This window comes from Mesocricetus auratus, unplaced genomic scaffold (assembly GCF_017639785.1).
Source record: "Mesocricetus auratus isolate SY011 unplaced genomic scaffold, BCM_Maur_2.0 Super-Scaffold_100676, whole genome shotgun sequence".
Lineage (NCBI taxonomy): Eukaryota > Metazoa > Chordata > Mammalia > Rodentia > Cricetidae > Mesocricetus > Mesocricetus auratus.
In genome coordinates this window covers 50,614,971-50,642,271 of record NW_024429266.1, presented here as the reverse complement: position 1 = coordinate 50,642,271, position 27,301 = coordinate 50,614,971, and the positions used below count along the sequence as shown (strand labels likewise).

The following is a 27,301-nucleotide window of genomic DNA, read 5'->3' as shown; positions in this document are numbered from 1 at the left end:
TCAATGTTCTTCTGGAAGCTCTAAATTACTATGAGAAAGGCAGGAATAGAAGGACTTTTCTCAGATCATAGAAGAATATTTACAAGTAAATGCTAGAATTCATATTTTTCTTCATTAAATATAAAATTTAAGTATTTTCAGATTCAAAATATGCAAGACAAATTAAGTGATTTGAGTAATCTGTGATATATTAAACTTATTTAAAATATTTTCTTCATACATTTACTTCATATAAAACAAAAATCTACTTTTAATATTTTATTCTCCTGTAATAGAAATAATATACTTCTTTTAAAACATTGTAGTATTTTAGACTAGACAGAGTTCTAAGATCCCTCCAGATTACCAAGTTAGTGTTTATAATAAGAAACGCATATTCTCTTTGGCTACAGAGATGGCTCAGTGGTTCCTAGCACTTCCTGTTCTTGCAGAGAGTTAGTGGCTCATAGTGGTTTGTAACATCAGTTCCAGGGCGTCTGATGCCCTTTTTTAGCCTGTATGAGCACAAGGCACACACGTGGTACACACACACACACACAGATGTACATGCAAACTTCATGATAATAAAATTAAACAAAAGCAAAGCAACAAAAAACAAGGCATTTTTACAGAAGTTAAGTCACCACTCCAAGATTAAAAAGCTATTGGAGATCCATACTGTGAGACAAAACATGTCCTGAGTCTTTGTGTGGGGCCACATCTGTCACTCTTTAGAGTAGAACTCATACAAATTTGAGAAATCAGTGTATAATATTGTTATATTCATTATTTTCCAAATTGAAAATACGTTTTTCCTGAAAAATAGATTTTAAAGTAGATTGTATGTAGATATGAGGAGATACATCAGAGGATAAGTACTAGTTTTCTCTCATGAGTTGTAGAGCTGTAGAGGAACCCATCTGAATGATTTGGGGTTTTAATGTTTTACTCTTCCATTCAGGGTTTGCCATTAATATCCAGTCTTTCTTTGTCTTACCCTTCCTGCTCCTTATTTTCAAGATTTTAAAAATATTTCTGATGGGAATTACTCTTATGATGACAAAGATTACTGTATGAGCTCTCTTATAGATTTAGAAAGTAATTCATGCATAAGCTATTTGTGTGCACTTTCCTCGGCACTATAAATTCATTAGCAAGACAACCAAGGCCAGTTTCTGTGCTTATAGTTAACTGGCATGAAATTTATAAACAGCTGAACAAATAAGTCTCTGTTGTGTCATATGGAATGTGTACTAATGTGTGAAAGATAAGGTGAGCGTGGACAGGCTGAGAGGAGAACACAGGTTTGTGCTTTGTATATGTGTCTGTGGATGGAATACCCCTCTCTAATGAGGTAGAATTCAAACAGACTGGGATAAAACTGGGAGTCATCTGTGGGAGTAGTGTGGAACCACTGTTTAGGAAAACAAAATAAATCTGAATATAGGTTTCTGAAAAATACTGATATCTTTTTTGCTTTTAATTTATTGCCTTCCCTTGATGATGCAGTAGCTTTACTTTGACTTGGCTTCTTCACATGTAAAATGAGATAAAAGCTGTCTTATCTGCTAGGCTTGCTGTTGAGATTGAGGAGATACACACATAGGGAATGATTAGGATTACATCTGAACAGAATACATATTCAGTGATTATTAATACAGCCTTATTGACAGTCCAGATTTGTGATTTGAAAAAGCAGATTGTAATAAAGCTTGTTGTTAAGTAGAATTATTTTCTGGATTATTTATGGCAATACATGAAGACTAGTGATACCATCTCTAAGTTACAACTCTCTTTTGACTTACTTTCTGGGGCAGTGGGGCTGATAAAATAAACATTTCAAATTTGCTTTCACACTCTAATTGCTCTTCTTATATGGGGAAATGGCTTTGCTACCTTAAACAGTTTTCTTATATGTGCATTTTGAATATACAAGTGTGATAAATTATATACATAGTAACATTTGATATCAAGGCCTTATATTGTAATGCAATTAGAAGAAAACTATTTTAAAAAGGTGTTTAATGGAATCACTAAAACACATAAAGGAAGAATAATAATTGCCTTGGCTCTAAGCTTTTTATATTTTTGTATTTTCATTTGCCAGTTGTTCTTTGTCATACTCAACATTAATGCATGAGTCATTGTTTCACAATTCCTGATTATATTTTGCATCTGTGGTCAACATTTGAATTATTAAGAGCAAAAACATAATAAAACCTCTTAACATTCATAATTTTATTGGGGCTTTGTGGAATATCCTTTCTTTGGTTATGATTCTTTTTCAACCATAGTTTTTCATGATTATGATGAAGGCCAACCTTGGAGCTTGCTGGTGTGCTTATTGGTGTCCTGTGGTAGTGAATCAGCTAACTTGAGGACGACTTTCTTCAGATGCTCTTTGTAGTTAAAATAATTTATACTGTTCATAAAGGTATAAACTTTATAATTAATTTTATGTTATATAAGTAAATGATCATGATTTTTAAGTTTCAGGACTTTAAATGAGCCCTTTTTCATTTGTGAAAGCATAGTATAGGGTTAGTATCATTATATTTTAAATGTTTTAAGTTTCATGAGTTAAGACATCATTGGTTTGCTTGTATTCTTTGATGTATACATTGCCAAGTACTCAGCATGACTTCTGCCAATCCTAAGCAAGTTAGCTGATTTTATGCATACTGTAGGCAGGCCTAATGCTCTAAGCCCTAGTGAATCCTGGTAGACTAGCACAGCAACATATCATGGTCTCATATATTCAAAGCAGAGGAATAAATCATGATACTACACAGTTGTATTAGTTGACTTATTGCTGTTTTGTGACCGTAGATAGGGAGGACCGCTGTTTAAAGCCATGTCATGGGTTCTCAAATCAGTCAGGCGTGAAGCCTTGTCATATGCCTCTGTAATTGTACCTCACCAGACTTCCTCTAACTAGTCATCTGGGGCTGTGCATTTTGTCTCAAACCCCCAGCTGGCCAGCATCTGACAGGAGCTTTCTCATCATGCTGTCAGTAATATGTTAACTAGGGTGTACATTTATAGGTTGTAGAAGCAGGTAAAAGGGATGCATCTCTTTAAAGCAGATGTCTAAATGGTAGCACCTTTTTGACCAACATACAGTTGGTAAGTATTATCCTCTTAATGATGTATGCACATCATTTACAGGGAATTGATTATATATGCATGATATTTCTGGAATATTTAGAGCAAGTGGTATGCTGTGAGTGCTGGAATTGTGTTAATAAACTGTGTGTCCTCTTTGTTATAGCTGCCCCCAGGCATTTAAGCATATGCTTTTCTCTCACCTTCTCATTAATTCCATCAAGGGCACATGCAGAAAGACATCTTGTGATCCCCAGAAAATCGGGTATTAAACAGTAGTTTTGATAGGCTTTGACTAAAGGGAGTCCAGAGCATTTTAACCTCCTTGTCTGCATTGTGCATCTTCATTTGTGTCTCTTAGTGGAGTCATGTGTACTTTCATTAGGCTGAAACTTAAAGCACAGAGACTCATTCAGGAGGTTAAGATTGAGCAGCCGATGGGAGAACAGTGCACCAAGTTTGCTTCTTGATTGAAGTTACTGAAGTGGTTTCGCCATGTGTTTTTAAGACTGCAGCAGAGAAATGCAGTTAAATTTTTTTATCTGGACTTTTCTTAGAGGTCCTTTAGGAACCATCTTTAAATTTTGCATCATCCTACAATCTATAGACTCTAATTAAGTTCCCTGAATCTGTGCATAACAACTCGCTTACCAGTGTATTATTTGACACATGTACACTGACATCCTTAACAGTACATTTTCAGTTATCCTTAAGGTGAATGTGACTAAGTGTGGAAACCGCTGTGTTGAGGTCCCTGTGACACGCTCTGCAGGAAGGTATGTGTGCAGGTTGGAGGAGGTGGAGGCCTTTAAAGAAAAAGTACCAGTGCCTCTATTTTCCCTCCCTCAGAGTTACCCCCTTTTTCATGGGAGTATGCCTGTTTTTCTGCCTAAGAGTGTAGCCCTTTTGTCTTTTGAAAGCGTACAGTAGCTTTTACTTCACACAGCAGAAGGTTTAGTGTGACAGCCATAGAGCTGTCTTAGAGTTACATTTAGTTGCCTTGCAGGTTCTCTCAGCTTTGCTCCTAGAATGCTGGTCATCACAAAATTAATTTTGGATTATTTCTGCTAACTGAATTATTTTCTATATCTGACTTAATTTTTGTGCTGTTGATTAAAAATGCACACATACCCTTTGGTTTAACTTCTATTCAAGATAACTTGCTTTCTGTATTTTATGTATTTGTATGCTTTGTAACATACACACACACACACACACAGCCCTGACAGAACATTATGAGACAAAGACCTTCCAAAGATGCCATTGAGGTTGTTTTATGTTGGCTGTGTACTGCTGGGCATTGGTATTTCCCTTAAGAATAGTATGTATTTCAGTGAGAAGATATTGGATAGTACTAAGTTTTCTTTTGCCGGAGGTAATCAATTGGAGATAACTTCTGAGTTAGATTTTCTTCACAGCGCTGGGACCCCATCTGGAGCAGAGCTGTGCGGCCCTGTGCCTGCTGCCACAGTCTGAGTTCATGTGTGTCACTCCGGCTGTGTTCAGAAGGCCTTGCTTCCTTGGTGTCCTCCATCCCCTCTGGCTCTTATACTTTATGTCTCCTCTTTTGCAGGGTTTCCTGAGCTCTGAGGAGAGGGATTTGAGAAATCCCAATTAGGATAGAGTGTTTCAAAGTCTCTCACTCTCTGTACATTATCTGGTTGTATTTGTTTTCATCTACTGCAAGAGAAAGCATCTTTGATGATGGCCAAGCAAGACACTGATCTGAGTATAGATGAATGTCATTAGGAGTCATTTTATTGATACATTCCTTTAGTAGATCAGTAGCATTGGGTTTTCCCCTTGGTCCCTGGCCTACCTGGTCTCAGGTTATTGGCCACTTGAGCAGTGTTTGGATTGGTCCCTTCCCATGAAGTCAAACCTCACATTGGTTGGTTACTCCCACAAGTTTTCTGTCACTATTACACTAGTGTATCTTGCAGTCAGGTCACTATTGTAGATCAAAGAGTTTGAAGCTAGGTTGATACCTGTCTTTCTGGAAAGTACTGTGAAGAGTAGTTTCCAGTATTATAACCACTATTTCATAGGGGTGAGGGCTCTGTGTAGGCACCAGCTTGACTTCTCCATGTTCAGTGAATTGTGTAGGTACCGTCTTCAGCAATGAGACCTTGCCATCAGTTAGTAGAGAGCAACCCATAGCTTTAGCAACAGCCTGGGTTATTTGGGGGTTCCCATTGGACCCATTGGGCCAACAATTCAATTAAATGTAACCCAGTCCTGGTACTGGAAGGTTCATTTGGTGACGAGAGATATCCAGTTGGGGCTCTGTCTCCATTATTTGGTGATTTCATTTAGACATATTTATATAGTTCATATATTTATATGTTTTATGAAGCTTCTACTGTATTGGGTGTTCACACTATCCCTCAGATGGTTCCTAATTTTAGCTATTTCTCCATGTCTTCCTCTTTTTTATCCCTGTTCCTCCTCCTCCCCACTTTATCCTGTTATTCCAGTCTCCCCATCCATGTATGACTATTTATTTTGCTTCCTTTTTCTGTTCCTTACTTTATACATAATCTCTGTGGTTCTTGGACTGTAGCTTGCTTATCAAAGACATAACAGCTTATGTCCACAAATAAGCTTATACATAGCATATTTATCTTTCTGGTTCTGGATTACCTCATTCAGAATGATTTTTTCTTCTGGCTCTATTCATTTACCTGAGACTTTACTTTTTAACAGCTGAGCAATATTCCATTGTGTAAATGTACCAAATTTTCTTATCCATTCATCTGTTGATGAACATCTATGCTGGTTCCATTTTCTGTCTACTATGAACCGAGCAGCAGTGAACATGATTGAGCTGTTGTCACTGCAGTAGGATAGTGTTCTTTGGGTACATGCGCAAGAGTGGCGTAGCTGGATCTTTTGGCAGATCTAGTCTAAGCTTCCCCAGGAACCGTGAGGCTGGCTTCTTGTCAAGTGGGATCACTATCATGAGGCGGTCTCTGTGGGTAGTGAAAATATACAGTAGGCTTTTAACAAAAGGAAATTAGAGTGAACACATGAAATGGTACCTTTTTTTCTTCCCCATGTGTATTTTCAGTGTTTTCATCTGCAAGACTGAAAACTTTAAAAAAAATCTTTTTTTTAAAAATCTGGTTTTCTTTTTCAGCTATTCCCATCCTTTCTTATTCCCAAACACCTGCAACACTTAACCACATGTCTGATGTTGAGATCATCAATGAAATGCTCGAGCTCTTTTATTAAGGCACACATTTTTAATTTAAAAATTGTATTTTATGAGTGAGAGGCCAATTTCCGTGTAGACTTTCTCTTTTTAAACAAATGGTTTCTGTGTATCTCTTTCCTGATACAGGATTTAAATTTCTAAAGAAGTTGATCTACATGGTAATGACTCAAGAAAAAAATATCAGTAAATCATGAGCCCTTTGAGTTCTGTTAATTTATTTTGCAATATTGATCCTTGTTCAGTATATGAGCTGGTCTGGTTTGGGATTCTTTTGGCCTTCGTATAATATTAAATAGAAAGTGTAAGACTCTTTCCCAATAAAAACTGCTTTGTATTCACTACCCATTTCCATCATTCAATAAATGAAATTGCCATGCTTATTCTTGTACCTGGTCCTGAGGCTGTATTTGATGCATGTGGCTTCTTGTTGTCCATCCCATATTCATTTTTGTACTCAGCTAGAACCTCAGGTGGCTGAGTTTCTTATTGGTAGAATGATACAAACTTTTGTTCTTTAAGAATCTCTTTGTGGTGTAGATTTTTGGGGTATAGAAAATTTCCATTGCATTTCCTTATGAGACAAGTATCAAGAATTACCAGAGAGATACCCCTGTTCCTCTTGTACTCCTCTGTGCTTCCTTTTCCTTTTGTCTCCTGAGGCCAGTCACCACAGCCAGTGACCAACCCATTGTTAGCCTTTAGATTTAGTGGCATGGGTCGTTTAGAGGCCTGGAGCCGTTCCATCTGCCAATGCTGAAACAGTTCCTTATTCTCCTTGGTAGCGTCAGCTGCCAATTTCTCTGATGGAGGCTCAGTTAGGGACTGCTCCATCAGATTGGCTTGTTGACATGCTGTGATTGGTGTAGGCATGCTCAGCCTGCTGAGGGCAGTGCCATCCATAGGCTAGGGGATCTGGGCTGCATAAGAGAGCCAGTTAAGAAAGCCACGAAGTGGTACTGCCCTGCACTCTCTGTATTAGCTCCTGGTCTGACTTTTCTCGGTGAAAGACTGTGACTTGCAAGCATGAGGTCAAATAAATCTTTTACTCTCTAAGTTGGTTTTGGTGGGTGTTTTACCACAGTACCCCAAATCAAACAGGATACCCATGAAGGGGGAAGAAATTTGAAATAGTTAACACCCCCAAAGAAAGCTTTACTTGGTGGCTGGCAGATTTTTCTAGACATAGGGTATGAGCAGTTTGATTTCTTTGTAAGTTGATCAAATTACTATTTAGCATTTATCTATTTTCTTTGTATGTGCCTGTATCTCCACACCTCCACACCGTGTGCCATAGCATGTGTTAGAGGACATTTTGGGGAGTCAGTTCTTTCTTTGATTTGAATTCTAAGGATCCACTCAGGTTTTCAGGCTTAGTAGCTAGCACCTGCTGAACCATCCTGATGACAAGGATAAAATTATTATCTGTCAGTTACTATGTATGAAGTTATTAAAAGTTAACAATTTGTGGTTCTGTAGTGGTGTCACTGAAACAAAGCCTGCCATTGTAGTAAGAACCGTCATCAGAGCTGGAGAGATGCCTCAGTGACTAGGAGCCTGAACTTGGAATCCTGGACTGTGTAAAAGCTGGGCTGTGGTGGCACACACCTGTAACCCCAGCACAGAAGTGGAGGGGACATGCCTAGCCTAGTGACTTACAAGCCAGCCATTGTACCTGAAATGGTGAGCTCAATGCAGGAGAGAACCTGTTTTTTTGGTTGTTTGTTTTTGTTTTTCCAAGGATGGAGAGCAATAGAAAACTGATGTTTGCCCTTAGTCTGCACATGCTCATACAAGGCACATACTTGTGCACACACATGCATACATCACACACCCACCCTCTGATTAGGGGAAATAAAGGAGGATAAGGGTGCATTAAAAGTTCACTTCAGTGACATCCAACTCTTCTTTTGAACCATACTAGATGTATAGAAATATAATTTGCATATTAATACTATCATGGAATGAATGATTTAATACCTATTTTAAATATAACAAAATAAAATATAATATAAGCAAAAACTATTCCATAAAACCTGGACAAGACAGAGAAACAAAAGGAAAAGAGCCCAAGAGAAGACTCAAGATTCAGGGACCCACTCATTCACACACTCGGGAGTATAATAAAAACTCTAAACTGGAAGCCATAAAATAGGCACAGAGGATCTGGTGCAGACCCGTGCAGGCCCTGTGCTTGCTGCTTCAGTCTCTGTGAGCTCACATGAACTGTGCTCATGTTGGTTTAGAAAGCTTTGTTTTCTTGGTGTCCTCCATCGCCTTTTACATTCTCTTTGCCTTCCGATTCTGCAGAGATTGTTTTTTTAAAGAAAATTATTCAAGTTAAGCAACCCTTCCTCCTAGAAAGAAACAAAAAAGCTTTTCTTAAGTGAGTTCCTAAGTGTGTCATTGTGAGAAGTCTACTCAGTGGCCAGTCATGTCCAGTCTCAGTTGCTGTGGTGGTCAATGGAATTAAAAAGCAAGTCTGGCATTGGCAGTCATTGCTACAAAGAAGAACGTATCCTGGATTCTTCTGGAATGCAAAGATGGTTCTGGTACTTTAGTCCATAGAAAGTTGAATTCTTGAATTTATACCATTGTGAAATGATTAATATGTAACTGTGATATATGTGTTTGTATTTGTATATAGATATGTATGTATATGTGGAAAGGAGAAAGATATAGAGGGGAAACAAGAAGCTATAAAATAAAATCAAGTTTTCCTAAAGTAAAATGAAGAAAAATGAATATGAATAAATAGTTTCTCTAGGGTCTTTTCTAGTTGTCACAAATAGTATTTTAAAAATAAGGACAAATTACATAACTGTTGTTTAATCCATATGGGCATTCCCTTGTCCTCTTATTGTAAGGAGAGAAGGCAGATGGGAAGATTAAAGGGACTTTGTAGTATTAGAAAATGAAATTAACCTTCTATAACAAAACCCAAATTGCTGTTGAGCATGCTTTGGAGTGGGAACCAGAAATCAATTAATTTGATATTGGAGAAAGGTCATGTATGAGAGGAAATGAGGGTGAGAGTACTGGCATTTGTAGGTAATGTGGCAGTTAGAGAAATCCAAGACTTGGGCAGAGACAAATGTGATAGTAAGCATGGATTGTACAAGAAAATAAAAACATTACTTAGCATCTTGAAGACAGGGACTCGTGTTTAATTCGTTACTATTGCTCCAGTTCCAGTAGTGCGTGTGTTTGGTTCACTGTGTTCCAGAAGACAAGTGTTGCTTCACCTTCTTGATCGACAACAACAACAACAACAACAACAACAACAACAAAAATCTGACAGTTGAAAACAAGGGAAATGTAGAACCATTTGGCTATGCATGAGAAACTAAGACAGTGACCAATGCTGGGGTGATTAGAACTTTCCCAGGACTAAGGTGTGATGGAAAGAGAGAAAGTAGCATGGATTTTCAGGAAGGAGGTATCAGAGTTTGTCCTATGTAGTCTGAATGTGATTCCCTCAACTTCATACACAGATCTTCTAGTGGAACAGCTTTTAGCAACTGATTAAATTATGAGATGAGAACCCTCTTGATTGGGATTAGTGCCCCTGTAAGAAGTACAGTGGAGCTGTCCCCTTTCTTAATGAATACTGGTAACAAAGGGACCACCTGTGGGGCAGAGGACCAGTTAGCACCAGACAATGAATCTCCCAACTTGATTTCTCAGCCCCTGTAAATTTTTTATTCTAAAATACTTTCTTAAAGTTGTTCTAATGGACTGTCATGCCATTTCAGGAGAATAGACTAGATGATGAAATGTAAAATGGTATTTGAATGCAACAGAGATTTTGGAAAAGGAAACAAACCCGCAGACTGGAGTGGCCATTGCATTTGTACCCACACCAGAGGCGACTGAAAGCTGCTGTTGGTGGCTCACTCTCACAGCATTGTTTCTCTCCAGAGTTGTCAAGGTTGTGGTCTTTGGTTATCAGTGGAGATAGTGATATGTTGTTTGAGTCTGTATTTCCCTGATGATGTGTGACAGCATGCGCATTTGCCAGCTGTGAATATTATTTGATGAAGTGTGTTAAGGTCTTAAGCCTATGTTTAATTAGGGTTTTATTGCTGAGGTCTAGAGCTCTTTGTGTAAGTGTGACAACAGCCCCTTTTCGGGTGTGCCATTCACTACAGTTTACTAGTCAAGGCCTTGTTCCTTCTTCCCTTTTTCCTTCCCTCCCTCCCTCCCTCCTTCCCTCCCTCCCTCCTTCTCTCCCCCTCATTTCTTTCTTCCTTCCACTCCACTGATACTATCTTTTACAGAATACATTTGTAGACTTTCTGTTTCTATGTTTGTTTTTTTGGTGCTAAGGATTGATCCAAGGACCATGCACATATGGGTAAAGTGCCCTACCATCGAGCTGTTTCCTCAAGTCCTTGAACATACATTCGTTTTTCATTTTATTTTCTCAGGTCTCTGACATGAATCATGTCTAAAAGTCAAGCCCCAGGGCATGGAGATTTTTCTCCTATGTTATCTTTTGACATTTATAACTTTGCATTTTATATTTAGGTCTGTGGTCTCTTTGAGTTAAATTTTGTAAAGGGCATAAGATTTGCCTCAATTTATATTTTTTAATGTGTTTTCAATGCCCAGTTGTTCTATCACTGTAAGTTGAAAATATCTCCATTACCCGACTTGAATGTCTTTGGTTCTTTGTCAAAGATCCGTTGATTATAATTGTGGGTCTGTTTCTGGAGCAGTTCTTCTGTTCTGTAGATGTGTCTATGCTTTCACTAGTGTTAACCTATTTCGTTACTGTAGTTTTACACCCACATTATGGAACCAAATAGTGTTCATCCTCCAACTTTGCTTTTTTGCTTTAAAAATGTGATTGCTATTCTGGATTTTGGTTTTTCATGTAGGTTTTAGTCAGCTTATCGATATACAGGAAACAATGTTTTGGGATTTTGATTGCATTGACTCTGTAGGTCAATTTTGGAAGAGTTCATATCTTGAAAACATTATTTTCTATTCATGAGCATGGGCCAATTCTCCAGTTTATTATTGGCTTTCTTTAATAATTGACTTTAAGTTTTCCTTCTATAGTTCTTCGGCATACCTTGTAGGTTTATGCCTAAGTATTTAATGCGTGTGTTATGGTCACATATTCATGGGTATGAGTCATTGGATGTACACAGGGTAGAACATCGTTAGAAGGTTCGCAGAAACACTGTGTTCATGTAGACTCCCTGAACTGGCATCATTCTACGGGAGACATTTTGCTCTGAACTTAAAACTACTCTAAGTATAATTTAGCTGCCTTTACCATCTGTAAAATTATTATTTCCCCAAACATTTCCACTAACATTAACTAAATACTGTGGGATTAAAGAAACTACTAGCTAGTAGAACAGCAGTATGGAATCCTAACCTGCTCATAAGCCAGGCCGATAATCGTCAGAGGTAGTGATTTACTGATAAACCACTAAGTTTTTTTTATTAAACTTAGAGATTTGTTATTCATAAAGTACTAAGATGATTCTTCTTACTTGTCTTGTTAAACTGATCTGATTTCACACTTCAAATAAATGTCCTGTAATGTATAATTCCTCTTAATTTGCTTAATTCACACAACGCCCCTGGTAGATAACTTGTGACGCTTAGCACTCTTTTCTTGTCTGGTTTTGAACATTTTTAGTACTGTATTTATGTAAGTCCCACTTTTTTTTAAGTTGTGGGAAGACCTCATATTGACTGAAACATAGTCTTTGCCATGGCCTCCAGCTGATCGCTCTTCCTGCCTGCTCTTGTTTCTGTAATCTAAACAGTCCCCTCCTCTGCCCCCATTTGCTGAGAATGTTCTTCCCGGTTCTGCAATAATCTGTTCTCCTACTTCATTTGGGTCCAGTTCACTCACCTCAGAGTTCTCCTGCAGTCCTTTGTCCAGAAAAGCGTCTCGGCTATTCTGCACGTACTCTGTTGGAGATTTCCTCAGAGCATTTCTAACTGACAGCTTAATGACCTACTGTCTGAAATACTTGGGACCAGAAGTGTTTTGGATTATTTTGATTTTGAAATATTTGCAGATACATTATGAAATATTTTGGCTAAGGGATTTGAATCCAAATAGAATCTATTCAAGTTTCACATGTTCCTTGGACATGTAACCTGAAAGTATTTTTAAACAGTATTTTTAGTGCACATGCATTTTGACTGGAGCCTGCTACGTGAGGTCTGGTGTGCAGTTTTCCACTTGGTGTCATGTTACCATTTGAAAAAATAAAAATTTGGAGGACTTTGGAGTTTGGATACATTAGATTAGGATGCCCAACTTGCAAGGTATTGTTAGCCTTTCCTAAGACGTGTAAGCTTCATGAGTACTGGGAGTCTGGGTGTTCAGTATTGTGTTCTTGTTGGCTAGTGAGATGTGGGATAGCATGCAGAAGTTACTAATTTTTTTGTTGTTGATGTGAGCAAATGTTGTAATTTTTCTGATTTCACAGTTGCTAATAGACTTTAAAACATTTAGACTTAATCTTTGGATGTATTTTGTAGATAAGCCCTATTATCATGAATCATCTGGGCTATGTAAGTGTCTTTAGCTAAAAATACGAAATACCAGAATTGATGTTTGACCTGTGCAGACAATGCTTACATACAACAATACTGTGGACTTCCTATGTTAAAGATCAGAACCTGAGACCAGGTGATGTGAGTAGGTATCACAGGCCATGCAGCTTGTTAGTCTCAGAGCTCTGATTGTGTCTGGTAAACCAAGCATTAGATTTCATACAGCCTACATGTGTGTGTTTAGTTTCTTAGATATTTGTAATAATTGATTTTCTTTACTTGTAACTTTGCTGTTTTCTCTCAACTTCATGCTATAGCAACTGTTTGGTCTTTAAACTGATGACCAAAGGGATTAAGACTGGGCTGGTTTAACACTAGAAACAGCTCACCTGACAAGGGTTAACTCTTGAATCCCAGGCTGATGCCTGGGAATCCAGCATGGGACTGACCAAGACCCCCTGAATGGGGGTGTCAGTGAGGAGGCCTAGGTAATCTATTGAGCCTTGGGCAGTAGATCAGTATTCATCCCGAGTATACACATGACTTTGGACTCCCATCCAACAATGTGAGATGCACTCTCAGCCTGAACTCTTGGGGGAGGGTCTAGGCCCTGCCCTGGATGAAATGACAGACTATGGACACCCCCATGGAGGGCCTCACCCTCCCTGGGGAAATGAGGGGATAATGGGGGGGTTGTGGGGGAGGGCACGGGAGGAGGGGAAGGAAAGGGAGAGGGACCTGGAACTGACTTGTGAAGCAACCTTGTTTCTAATCTAAATTTAAACTTAAAAATAAATAATAAAAAATAAAAAATAAATTTCATAGCTCTTGAGAACCATTGGGTGAATAGTGAATATTGGATCGTTTTTAGTTTTCTTTATTCATTAATATAAGATCAATTTCTAATCAAAATTGCTATTATTAGGAAAGTCTAATTCCTTAGAGACCTACCTACATCTGAACTTGGTATTTAGTCAATGAATAAGACTGGAAGTAGCTATATTCATCCAGGTAATGCACTGTGGTTTCTGAAGGCAGGCAATAGTTAAAAAGAGACTGTTCTTTTTCTTTTAATTCTTTATTTTATTACACTTTTTTAGAAAAGAGCTTGCTTCACACGTCAATCCCAGTTCCCTCTCCCTCCTCTCCTCCCGTACTTTCCCACCATTCCCCCCAGCCTCCCACCCTATCCCCACTCCCTTCCACATAGGGGATCTCCAGAGTCTGTCGATTCATTCAGGGCAGGGTCCAGGCCCTCTCCCAAGAGTCCAGGCTGAGAGCATCCCTCTTTGTGTTATGGACACATGAAGTCCATTTGTATGCCAGGGATAAACACTGATCCACTGCTTAGTACCCCATAGGTTGCTCAGGACTCTTCACTGACTCTCACATTCAGGGGGTCTGGATCAGTCCCATGCTGGCCTCCCAGCTGTCGGTCTGGGGTCCAAGAGCTCTCCCTTGTTCAGATCAGCTGTTTCTGCAGATTTCGCTGCCCATTCTTCGCCCGTTTGCTCATTGCTCCTCTCTCTCTGTCACTGGGTTCCAGGGGTTCATAAGTTCAGTGTTTAGCTGTGGGTGTCTGCCTCCACTTCCATCATTCACTGGACGAAGGTTCTAGGATGACATATAAGGCAGTCGTCAAGTTCATTATCAGGAATGGGCACTTAAGGTAGTCTCTCCACTAATGCTTAGTTTGCCAGTTGGTGTCATCCTTGTAGATCACTAGAGGTCTTACTGGTGCCAGATCTCTCTTCAGACCTATAGTGACTCCCTCTATTATGGTATTTCTCATCCTGTTCTCCCCCTATCTGTCCCCCAACTCAACTTTCTTACTCCCTCATGACCTACTCTCGTCTTCTCACCCTCTCTTCTTCCCAGCTCCCCTTCTTTCCTTTTCCTCTTCCCTATCTGTTTCTGGAAAGTTTCCAAGGGTTGTATGCGTTAATTCTCCTCTGATAGGGTATCACTTGCCCATTACGGGGCAGTGCAGGGATTTGTGACTCAGCCATCTCCAAGAAGCCAGTCCATCTCTGACCACATAATGGCATTGCTCGTTGGTTAATGTTTAGTAACATGTTTAGGAATGACCAGCTTGTGTGTAGGGGTAGCTGCAGGGCATCTGCGTGAACTCAGTGACATCTTCCCCTCCTAGCAGCTCCTCATTTTGAGATGTGCTTTTCTTTTTGCCTCACATTTCTCTTCTCAGTAAGAAAGGAAAGCTTTCCTTTCTGAAGTTGTAAATGAGATGTTACAAAAGTCACTTGTTCCCACATGGAGAAAGTGTGTAACTGCCTTTCAAAAGGACATAAACTTTCTCAGGCTAGAACACCTTGAAATGCACAATTCTGAACCAGAGTCTGAGAGCTCTTGGAGAGTTGACAGGGTGAGTAGTTCATCTTTAGGCTCTCCAGCCTGCTTTGTTACCTCCACAGATCCTTGGTCTGTACTTGTCAAATGTTGAAGCCTCCTAGTGGCATAATGTTTGATATAATTAAGGAATTAAAAATATCACTTATTGAAAGAGTACTTGCTAAACTATCAAAGCTTGTATGCAGTGCACTGGAATGCTCCTGTGTTGGTACCAGATAGTAAATTTGGGTCAGACTGCATTGTCTGTCACCTAACCTTGATGAAAAAATCTGACTGGAAGATACATAATATACCATGTAAGAGGCGATTGAAAATCGTAGTGGACTTAATTGATTTTTTATTGAATGCAGCTATTTTATACTTGCAGGTAGAACAATAATGCTGTTAATGAGATTTCGGTTACTTTGTGTACATGTATTGTTTTAAATGTAGCTATTGTGTTTACATTTTAACTTCTTTTTTAAAAGATGGAGCTATTTCCTTGTGGAGTGTATGTGGTTCATTTTCATACAGTTTTAAAAAATTCTCTACTTTCAAGCTAAATAAAATGACTTAATTGGGAAACTTGAAATGGAGACTAGTAAAACTTTAAAACAATAAAAAAGAACATTGGTTTAATTACTACTTTAATAAGTAAAAATATACCTTATAACTATAGTAATTTTTAAAATAGAAGCGACACAGAAAGAAATATGAATGAGGATTAGTTAGGAGGGAGAAAGAAGTGGCATCCCTTCATTAAGCATTAAAATTTTTTTAATTAACCGCTTGCCCAAACACAACAATTAAAATGGCAATTACCTCTAAAGTAGCAACAGTGGAATTGCAGCCGCTGTGATCTAAAGCTGGGAAACAAAATGTTAATCTGGAATGAGCAGTTTAAATATGAAATTATGATATACTTGGCTTCCTGTAGTACAGCTGTCAAGCTTGGGCAGCTCGCTGGTCAATAGTGACATTCTATGTGTCAGTGAACAGCGTCCCTTGATACCATAACCCACAGTTCACACATTACTGAAGCTCCAACTGTCGACCATTCAAGTCCCCTGGTATTACTGCAGCTTCCAGACTCTCCTGACTGGCTCATGTTTCATTCTTTGGCAATTTGCCCTAATGATATCCCTCAGGAGCTTTCAGCCTCTCTTCTTTCCATATTTAATCGTGTTGTATTAATCTGAGTGATGCGGCAACTGGGCTGCACAAATTGTCATTTCCTACAATATTTTCTAAGAGACTCACTAATCTTTTCAGTTCAACTTTTATATATGGGTCAAAATTTAGCCCTAACTGTATTTTCAAGTTGAATATAAAATATGCATATGATTCCCAAGAAACTCCTTTTGCTGTTTGTGTGTTTTTCAAAAGGACCTTTGAGACAGACTTTTCCATGTATCATTGGTACAAACAGTGTGAGCTATGTCACTGTGTAAATTGTTCTATGATGATCGCTCATCTTTGATACCTTGAACATGCCTTTTTCTTTAGAGGGTCAGCAGCTCCTCATTATTGTTCCCCTTCTGTGAATTTTAGTTAACTGCCTGTCTCCATGGATCGGCTGCTCTGCTCTACCCGATGTACTGGCAGCACATATACATCCCCGTGCTTCCTCCACACCTACTGGACTACTGCTGGTAAGCCTGCCTTGCCAGACTCCCATCAACCTCCATTTTAGCATTAAAAACAAAAAGATCTTCATATTATAGTCATTTACAGATTAAAGAAACCACAGAAACTTGACTTTCAGATTTGTTGTAAGTATAAAAGAGTATTTTTTTATATGTATCAGAACAGTTCATTCCAAAGATAGCAAAAAATTTAGATTCGGCAAATGTAGTTTAGAAAAAAATGTGTAAGTAAGAAATGTAATTTAATTTTGAGGCTCAAATATTATATAAGGGTTATGGGTGTCAGAGAACAATATCCCAGGTATCAGAATTTATTTGCCAAATCTATCCATAATCCAGTTGGCTCTATGAGGACAACCTTTCATACCTTTGCCTGTGACACCCTTTTCCTTCACCTCCTCTCTTCTCAGTAGCACCCTGAAAACAGTATTGTCAAAGCAATTGTTTCTAGTACAAGAATTTTCGAGAGTCTGATATGAGGCAAAGTGTCAGCCTAAAGCAACCTTGAAAACAGTGTGGAAAGTGTGAGAGCCATTGTGAGAACAAGCTGGCTTTAGAAACAGCTCCCAGTGAGTTCAGTAATCTGAGTTCAATCAGGCCACTAGAAACCAGAGCAATGGCCAATGGCCTCCTTGTTCTCTCTGCCTGGCATACAGCAAGGCTTGTGTATAGTAAGACTAGACAAGGAGTAGACTCCAAAGCAGAAGCATTGATTGTGTATAGTGAAGCTACTCCAGAACTACATTGTGATGCAGTAGTTTTGGTACTTGAGGGTAAAGAATTCTATTCATTATGTAATCACCTGCAGCAATAGTTAATTTTTAAGAAATCTGTTGAGATTTCTTTCTCTGAACCATGCCTCTGTATACACGCATGATATACATACACACACATGCACACAGATACACACGCACACACATTCACACACACAAACACACACACACACAGAAATCATTTGGCATTGATAGTTTTCTTATATCAAAGTTAGTACTAGTAAAAATCAAGGTCCTTTGGAATTAATATGTTTATTTAAGGTTTTCATGAAAGACATTATTTAAAGTTCTTTAAGGATAGTGATTATTTAAATATGCGATGTTTATACAAAGGACTGGGAGGTGTTGTATTACGTTTCTCTGACTAGCCTTCTATAGAACAATGCTTGTACTTGTCCAGATTGATTACACTGCGGTACTGTGTGTTTCCATAGTGTAGTCATAGTATTGCTCATGCTGTGAGGTGGGTAACCAGTGACTCACCACTGTTATTCTTTCCTTAGGCAACTTGAAAGGAAAAATAGTTTTGTAGACTACAGGGTGTAATTTAATTATATTGTGAAGTGTGATGTGCACACATCTAAGTATAAAGTCAGATCAATAAGTTAAGTTTCTCTGTTATTCGTTTTAGAGTTTTCTTTTTGACCAACACATTTAAAGTAGATTTCCTCCTTAAAGAGAATGCAGTTGGTTTATGATGATGTCAGTAATAGATTTTTGTATACAAGTGTTCTGTAACTAGCCTTTTAAAGTACTCTCTTCTAAAAGTCTTATACCACGAAATTCATTTTGAGAATTAATTATAGGATTAGAATTGCATTTTGTAGTAGTAGTACTTGCTTCATAATTTTTCTGTTAAAGTGCTATGACTTCTTATGATAACATGCCTTTTACTCAATTCTATGTAGTGCTACATATTCAAAATTTTCTTAAACATTATAAAGTATCAATAGCATACAATCTTTCCAGAACTATTTTCTTGATTCTGAACCTGTTGTCAAGTCTTTCATGCTGCTTCCAGTCTACGTGAAGAAGTGTCTCCCTTCTCTTTCTTCCTTATTGCTTGCTTGCACCTAATGCAGGAAATAGTCTTGAGCACAAGTTCCTACAGCCTCCATACCATCTGCAGTGTCCAAACAGGAACTATTTGAATGCTTTCTGAGCCTTAAAGTCATATGGTAGGCTCAGCTTTTGTCAAAGGATCTATCAACCCATCTATGTGACTTCCTTCTATTGTCAGAAAATATGATAGATTAAGTACTTTCCGAGGTGAGATGATCCTGTTCCATTTATATCCTTGATATTAGGATCATACTGATCTATGCTGAAGGAATAAAAATGGAAGTTATCCCCTCAGTCTCAAACTCATGAGACAAAGAATTTACATCAAGCTCCAAATTCAGCCACATTTTGAGGATTACTTGCACCTTGCTTAACTTTTCAGAGTGATTGGAATGCTGCAAATCCTGAAATAGTCATGGATTGACAAAACATTTCTCTGTTTGCACCTGATGTTGGTGATGTGCCATAGACTTTGGAGAACCATAATGCCCTCTTGTGACCACAAATGAATATCACATCTTGGTCCTTTGACACTCTTATTACATTGTTGGTTGGTCCATTCATCCATCCATTCATGCACCCACCTACCCACACACCCTCTCACCCCTCCATCATTTAGTGACTACCCATTTGGCAAACTGTGAATATGTAATATAATGAGTAAGCTTATTTACTGAAAAAATATATACATAGCTCTCTGTACACTTCCATGCACACATCCAAGTACTGAATAACCCTGTAACACTATAATTGCTATAGCAGAGTGCTCAAAGAGACATGGGTGGCAGCTGAAGCAGTTAAGTGGACAGCAATCTTCCTAAGTTCAGGAAAGCTGTTAGGAAGAGGTGATAAAATCTGTCTTTTCCTCTTAGTCAAGAAAACCAAAAGTATTCCAGTATGGTCTGAACCCATGAACATGGTTGGGAGATTATCATAGATTGTTACCATAAATTATCATCTGCTCAAGTGCTCTTAAGTAAGTTATTTAGTTGAATTCTCTAGTTTATTTCTTTGAAATTATCAGATTTGGCTTCTAAGAGAAAAAGTAAATAAGAAATTGTATTCTTTCAATCTGCCCTGATTGCTGCAATAGCATGCATCAGGGATACTTCTTTGTAAGCAGTTTAGGAAGAAAAAAAGTGAATTTGAGTAAAGATTCTAACACCAAGAAGAAATAGTTTAGAGTTGTCTGCACTGTCTTTGCTAAATAATGTCACAGGCAGTAGGCCTTGAAGATAGCCTTACACGTAGGTAATGGAGTACCTACATCACCATTGGTCTCTTCCTCATGCACCAATACCCTCATCAAAGTAGGATGGGTTGCAAGGTGACTTTCCTTGAGAGTTGGCCTATGTCACACTATGATATGTACAGTCCAGGGGGAAAGGAACACCTATCCATTTGACTCTATAAACATTGCATTCTAGCAAATATAATGATTTTAGAAAATTATTCTCTAGCATTTTTAATTCAAAAATATGTAAGTTTAGGAATTTGCTGCAAATTAGTAAAAAAAATCTGCAGAAATTCTCAGTGATCCTTGAAAGAGTTTTGAGTTGATACATTGCTAAATTTGTCATAGGAGACTGCTACTATATAACTTTAATTCTAGCTTAATTTATATGGACGTATTATTTGTATCTTAGAGAGCAAGTATCTTTCAGAAACATTTCAAAGGGTTTTTCTGCATGTATTTCCTAGGATTATTGATTAGTTTAGACTAATGATTTGAGACCTCCGAACTGATCAGGGTGTCTGTTAGTGTCACCTATTACTGCTTCTCTGCAGTGAAGTGCACTTCCAGGAGCCTGAGCAGTTCTGTGTAATGACAGTGTTCTTCAGAGCATTATATAAGCCTTTGAGAAACAAGATTTGTTTAGCAGAAAAGGTTGGTGTTAAAGGTCAGAGACATGCATAAAAGGATTCCCTAGAATGTGTTTTCTAAAAAAGTTATTTGTTCTCATATTAATTATTTATCATTTTCATAGATGTCTCTGTCTTCATGCTTTTCTATTTATAATTTAGTTGTAAATTTCAAGATGAATACTTTTCTTCTTGTACTTCCTAACAATTATTTCTAATATTTTCCTAATTTATATGTCATATACTAAAATGTTTTAGTATCTGTATTTTCTGCTGGAGTGTAATATCCAGGAGGAAATGTATCCCATCTACATTGTTTATCACTGTGTTTAGTTTTCTATTCAAGGATATGGATCTGGTATACACCTGAAGTCGCGATCTGAAATAATTAATTCAAAAATATTCTTAGACTTGAACACTTTGTATTAAAATTATTGTATTAGTAGCTGGTCAATGGTGATCCCAGCATTTGGGAGACAGAGACAGGCAGATCTCTGTGAGTTTGAGGCCAGCCTAGTCTACTAAGTGAATTCCAGGACAGCCAGGACTACACAGAAAAACCCTGCTTTGAAAAACACTTATTATACTGGTAACAATAAAAGTAAAATGAATCTGAGCCTGCACAAGAACAGGAGCACAGAGGAGACTTACTGTGTCTACATTGTTGCTTCTAGAATAATGAAGACAAGATGAGATAAATGTGTGACACCATAGTGGTAGTCTGACCTGTAGGTGTTAAGTACCACATCAGGTATGATCCCTTAAATCAACACAAGTAAGCAAGTTGAACAAGAATATGTATAGAAGAAATGTAGATACATCTGATGATTTTGTAAAATATATTTGCTGTCAGGTATATGCAAAATATTCAGTATAACCTATACCCTGATAGTCTTGTTAAATAAAATGTGTTATTTAGGCATAAAGCTTTTGATTTAATAATAAATTATTTAGAGATTTTTATATAAACAAATCTTAAATAATAATGGCCTATAAGATGAAATATGACTGTTATACATTGAGTAATTTCAGATATCTGTAACGTCTAATGTTACAATAGCACTTGAAGTTAGTTTTTATGCATTTGAATTGCTTTTATGTTGTTTGAGTTTCAATGAACAATATGAATACATACGTACATATATATTTTTAATTTAGTGCCCCAATGCCATACCTGATTGGAATACACTCCAGTCTCATAGAGGTGAGTATCTTTCTTAGTAAGATACTTATGGAACTAATTAATTAGAAATAATAGATAAAGATTTATTTAAAGCTTATTTGACAATACTAAGATATACTTGATTAACTTTATGGATATACTAACTGGGTCATTCAGAAAGTGTCACTGAAATCGTTTCAGTTTGTGCCGTGATACTGGTTTGCCTGTGTCGGCATGAAATCCATGGAAGTGGTTGTGTTTGAAGTCACATTGTCAGTTTTAAATAATAAAATTGTTGTTCCCTGATGAACCACTGATTTCTTGCAACTTGAGTTTTTCTGTATCTCATATTTAGTACAGTATTTTGAAATTAAATTTTATGTTCTTATGAGTCAGTCACCAAGTCAAACAGTTATTTTTACACAACTTCATTATTTCCAGTTTATCAGTTGATTTTCAAAATGTGACTTTAACCTACTGTAAACTTATTAACTAGAATGTGGTGGCTCATCCTTTCCTGTGGTGCTAGTCCTTAAGGGGCTGAGAAAGGATTCCCACAATGCAAGATGGCTTTGGTGTACAGGGAGCTCCCAGGCCAGGCAGAACTAAAGAGAAGACCAGGCATATACTTTTCTAAGTTCAAAGTGTCTGTTCTACTGGTGGAGATGGATTGAGTAGTTTTTTAAAATCGTTATTTCATTTCAAAATGATTTTTGCTTGCTTACTTTATCCCTAAACTGAAATTACTTTAAACATTTGGGTTTACAGTGAATGAAATTTCCAGAAAGCATTTCTTGTAAGATGGGCACATGTGTGTGGTGGCACAGACCTTTAATCCCAACACTCAGAAGGCAGAGGCAAGTGGATCTCTGTGAGTTTGAAGGCAACCTGGTCTACAAAACAAGTTCCAAGACAGCCTGGGCTACACAGAGAAACCCTGTCTGGAAAAACTAAAACCAAAACCACCCCCCAAATGAAAACTATGAAAATATGGCATCTAAATTACCAAAAGTCTAAAACATAAGATTTGAATCTCCTGAGTGGCATCATGCTTGCTGATTTCAATTTCATTCAAACAAATTTCTCTTCTGCTGTTTGTACAGAGTAACATCAATAGTGCAGTACAGTGGCTAGTGGACATAGTGATGAATAGGTGTGGTTTTCCTGCTAGTTGCCAACACTAGTCTTTGCTTTGGCCGGAGAAGATTCTTACTAAGATAGAACCCTACTCCTGAGAAAGTTTGATTATAGAATTCTCAAATCTGGGGCTTTTGTTTTTCTTTTTGCAAAATGCTAGTGCAATAGTTCTTTTGTTCCATTATTACTGAAATATAGATTTGTATAGATTTTAATACATTTTAGTAGGTTTCACATTTTTTAAATATTACAGTCTGAGTGTAATAAATTTGTGATTCCTTACATTTTATGAAACTATTATAAGCTAAGTATGCAGTGTATGAAATGGGCTATTAGCAGATAGGTATTTATTCAATGATTAGATCAGAAAGTATATAACCTGAATTTCACTAGTTTGACTCTCATGAAATTAATTGCTTGGATTGTTTTCTTAAAAGTAACAGTTTGATTTTCATACTAAATATATTAGTAGCACACAGAATTTTATGACAGATTTACTTATAGAGATGAAAATAATTTAAAATTGGAGAGAATGCCTAGTGGTCTTATGTTAAGTTTGGATGTGTGGAATGGTTCTACAATAATCTTTAGAACAAATAAATTAGGCTTTTCCAAATTACAATAGATGAGGAAGCATGTTAGCTATTACATTTAATTTATCACATACTTATTGGACACGTACAAAGAAAGTTTAAATTTAAAATAATTCTTGGAAAATTAATAATTTTCTCCCTCTACCTTTTCCTGAAGTGGATTTTTCACTTCTTTAAAAATGCTATTGTAAAGAAAAAGATCATCCTAACTTTCTGGTGGTTCCTTTTATGAAGAGGGACATTTAGAGACATAATTAGAGTGTGTGACGTTTCCACCCCTTTCTGTGCCGTCCTTATCTTGTTTGTTAGCCAGCACTCAGCTGGTGGCAGGGGGAGAGAAGCTTCATTTGAACTTCCTTTAAACCAGGTACACATCGCTTGGCAATTTTCTTAAACAATAATAAGGGGATAGGTCATAGTTCATTATGTCACTATCAAAGGTTTAAAGTAAAATTTTTATCTGTCGCTTTATTTTAGAATATATATGTTCAAATGGAATTTAGGTATTTATATAGTTATTATATGACTCAGCGCTTTGTAGCTTTTTGCTTTTGTTAACAATTACATCTTTTTTTGGAGGAAAGCTAAAGAATACTCTTGTCTTTTTGGTCATAACAGTCTCAGCTAGTATTATTAATTGTATAAAAACCTCCGAGCTCTAAAGCATGAAATTTTTGTTCTTAGTAACTTTCACTTATTTTTATATAATGTGAGTAAAGAATGATGAAAAATATCTTTTCGAAGTAGAAGTTTATTTCTGAAATAAGGGAAACAGATTTTATTTTCCCTGAAAAGCAGACTTCTCGGTGAAGTTAGTGCTGACTAAGTTTGTAGTTGATCAGCTTGGAAGCTGCAGATACAAGGGTGGGCTTGTTTGTTTTCATCTGCACAGGACTCTGAATAGCAATGTTGTTCCCCTTTCATAAAGTTCTGTGCTTGCTGCCCAGTGCCATTCCAGTACATTCGTGTGCATAGTGTGTATAGCCACAGTCTGGACAAGGGTTAATTCCACAGAGCATAAGAGAGCCTTACACATGTGTCCAGCTTTATTTTCTTACTTTTCTAGATAAGCGTTTTTATTTTCACGTTTTAAGTTGTACCTTATAAATATATGAGCCATAAAAATATGAGATAGAGAAAGAGATTCCATGTCTGACTTGCATGCCTACATAGAAAAGACACAGCTAACACTTGATTTGGAGAGAAAAAAATAGAATGTTAGTATCAGTATTTTCAGATAGTTAAATTATAATCTACTTTTCCCCCGTTGCTTATATAGATTTATTCTAACATTAGGGTTTCAGTAATGAGCAGATTTTGTGCTTTACCTTTATCTAGTGGCACCCTGAACAAAATTTAATATTCAGTTATTATCTGCCTTAAAATGAAAAGCAATTGAAAAAGTCTACATATCACATTTCTATCATTAAACAGACTTTTGTATTAACGTCATCAAAAACATCTTGGTGGTACATAGTTCTTATGTTAAAGTGTTTAAGGAAACTCATTTGCCATTGGAAAAAAATAGATTTAGTCTTCTGGATTATACCAATTTCTCTGGCATGAGAACATCCCAAAAAGTGATGGCCAACACATTATGCCATAATTTTCCTAAACAAATGGCATTATGTGTTTTTCTTATAAATTATTAAAATTATAGTTAACATACATAATGATATAGTTATGCACTTAAACCTTTTAAATGTGTATACATTAAAATGAAAGGAAATGAGTGTTTTTTAGACATTTTTATAGGATGTTAGTTATATCACCATAAATGATTTTTTAATAATAACTTAGAGGCAGCCATCTTTTAATTCTGAGTTTTTAGTAATTGCAGTGTCTTTTGCAAGACAGGTTTTAGAACCAGTGTCCCTTGAGAATATACAGCCTACATTGTGAATTTCTAAACACAGAGATTCCCCATCCACAGGCATCATTTCTGTAGGAAATTTAACATTTAATACTAAATACTCAAAAGATTTGGAATCCAAAATGGTTCAGAGACATTTTAATCAGAATCAAATCCTACAAAATAATTGGTTAAATTAGTTTAAAATTGAAACATTTAGCCAGTGGATCTTTCCTTTAATCACAGCATTTGGGAGGCTGAGGCAGGAGGATTTCTGTGAGTTCAAGATTGGCATGGCCTACATAGCGTTCCAGGACAGCCAGGGCTATGTAGAGACCCCTTCTGCCTGTCTTTCTCTCTTGTCATTCTGTCTGTCTGTCTCCCACCCTCCAGAAAGAAGAAGAATGGTGAATTTAACTAAAAGTGCTGCACTGACATTGTTACCTTATGCCAGCTGACCCGTAGGAATGTGGAATTCTGGGTTTGTGGCTGTATTTCATTACTTGAGTGCACCACTTACAACTGAGGAGTGATACGATGGTAGAATTCAATAATTTAAGTAGATACGTGAAACAGAGAATAAGCTATACCTTTTTGGTGTAACAACTTTGATAAAATTTTTATAACTTACTATTATTTGTAGATATATTGAGATAACGTTTTGCTAAAATTTCAAACAACATGAAAAGATAAGTCAGTCTGATGAACTGTTAAATTTTATTGTTATTTTTCCCCTCGAGACAGGGTTTCTCTGTGTAGCCCTGCCTGTCTTGGGCTATCAACACCAGGATAGTCTCAAACCCAGAGATCTGCCTGCCTCAGCCTTCTAAGTGCTGGGATGATGAATTTTACTCTTTACATATAAATTCATATGAGAACATAATTGGCAATGTAGTCTCTACATTATCTTACTTTCAGCCCTGTTCATGAATGCATATTGGTATGGCCATATAGGACCTTATTTATTCACTTGAAATGGTACTGTGGTCGTTATTATTAGTTTATATTCTCTCTCCAATATATTTATGTTAAATGGATTTGAAACTGGAAACAAATTCCCATATCATAAGATTGGCATTCAAATCATAAAAGCTACAGGTTTTATAATTTTATATTCCTCTGTCTATTTTATAAGTGCTGTGCTAAATTTTTGGCAGTTATTTTAATTTATATTAGATGAGGAAATTTTCTATTTTAAGCAAATTTTTTTGAGTGACTACAGTCAAATTTCTCACTAAGCAAAGTTGTTTGTATGATTTCATAATACTGAATTTCCCTCTTTAATTTTCCCAAACATAATACACTAAGATAGTTTTTGTTTCCAAACTCATCATAAATTTGTAAGAAAAATATAATAAGCTTTTTTCATAATTGTGTTTTTTAAACAGAGAGTGAAAAATAAATCATTGGAAGATGTGGTTGTGTTAAATGTTGACACAAACACTTTAGAATCACCATTTAATGACTTGAGCAACCTACCCAGTGATGTGGTAAGTCCAAGGGATATCTGTGGTGAACAAGAATGTTTGTTGCTGGACCCTCAAGTTACTATTTTCCACTTTGTATCTGAACCTTTAAAGTTAGTGTATGCAAGGGTTTTAAGAAGAATTGATGTAGATTCTATTTTTAATATTTTACCTTTTGGCAGTCTAGATTTTAAATGGAATACCATATTCCTTATTGTAAGAATGGGATCATAATTAAAAAGCTAGATGCATTCATTACGCAGAGTTTCTTTAAACATTGAGTCCCTTCATCTCGTCTTAATCATTGTATTACAAAGTAGGCATTCTGTCTGCCTGGTGGCATGTCTTGCAAAAGAATGAGAGAGTTTTTGAAGGCAAGAAGAAGAAGGGGCCAATTATCGGCTTTTGCTTCCCTGCCACCTGCCAGCGCTTTTCCTTTTAATTAATGATCTGATGGCACTGGTCAATATAATAAGAAATGCTTGTACAGTTGGGGTCAGGAAATTCTGGCTTTGATCTCTCTCAACTTTCTGAAACATTTATTTGTTTTCTCTAAATTATTTCAGTTT

General features: G+C 37.0%; 1 protein-coding gene across 4 annotated transcripts in view; it reads left to right on the top strand.

Annotated features, from left to right (window-relative positions):
• Nucleotides 1-27,301, top strand: part of Dennd1b (DENN domain containing 1B) — a 207,267-nt gene that overhangs the window by 100,152 nt on the left and 79,814 nt on the right. For 3 of the 4 annotated variants that reach the window (XM_040737711.1, XM_040737710.1, XM_040737714.1), the window contains 3 exons: nucleotides 16,730-16,830; nucleotides 21,681-21,726; nucleotides 26,655-26,756. In XM_040737711.1, coding sequence (XP_040593645.1) covers nucleotides 16,730-16,830; nucleotides 21,681-21,726; nucleotides 26,655-26,756 — 249 coding nt within the window. The remainder of the gene's footprint in view (nucleotides 1-16,729; nucleotides 16,831-21,680; nucleotides 21,727-26,654; nucleotides 26,757-27,301) is intronic. The other variant, XM_040737712.1, reaches the window with a different exon arrangement.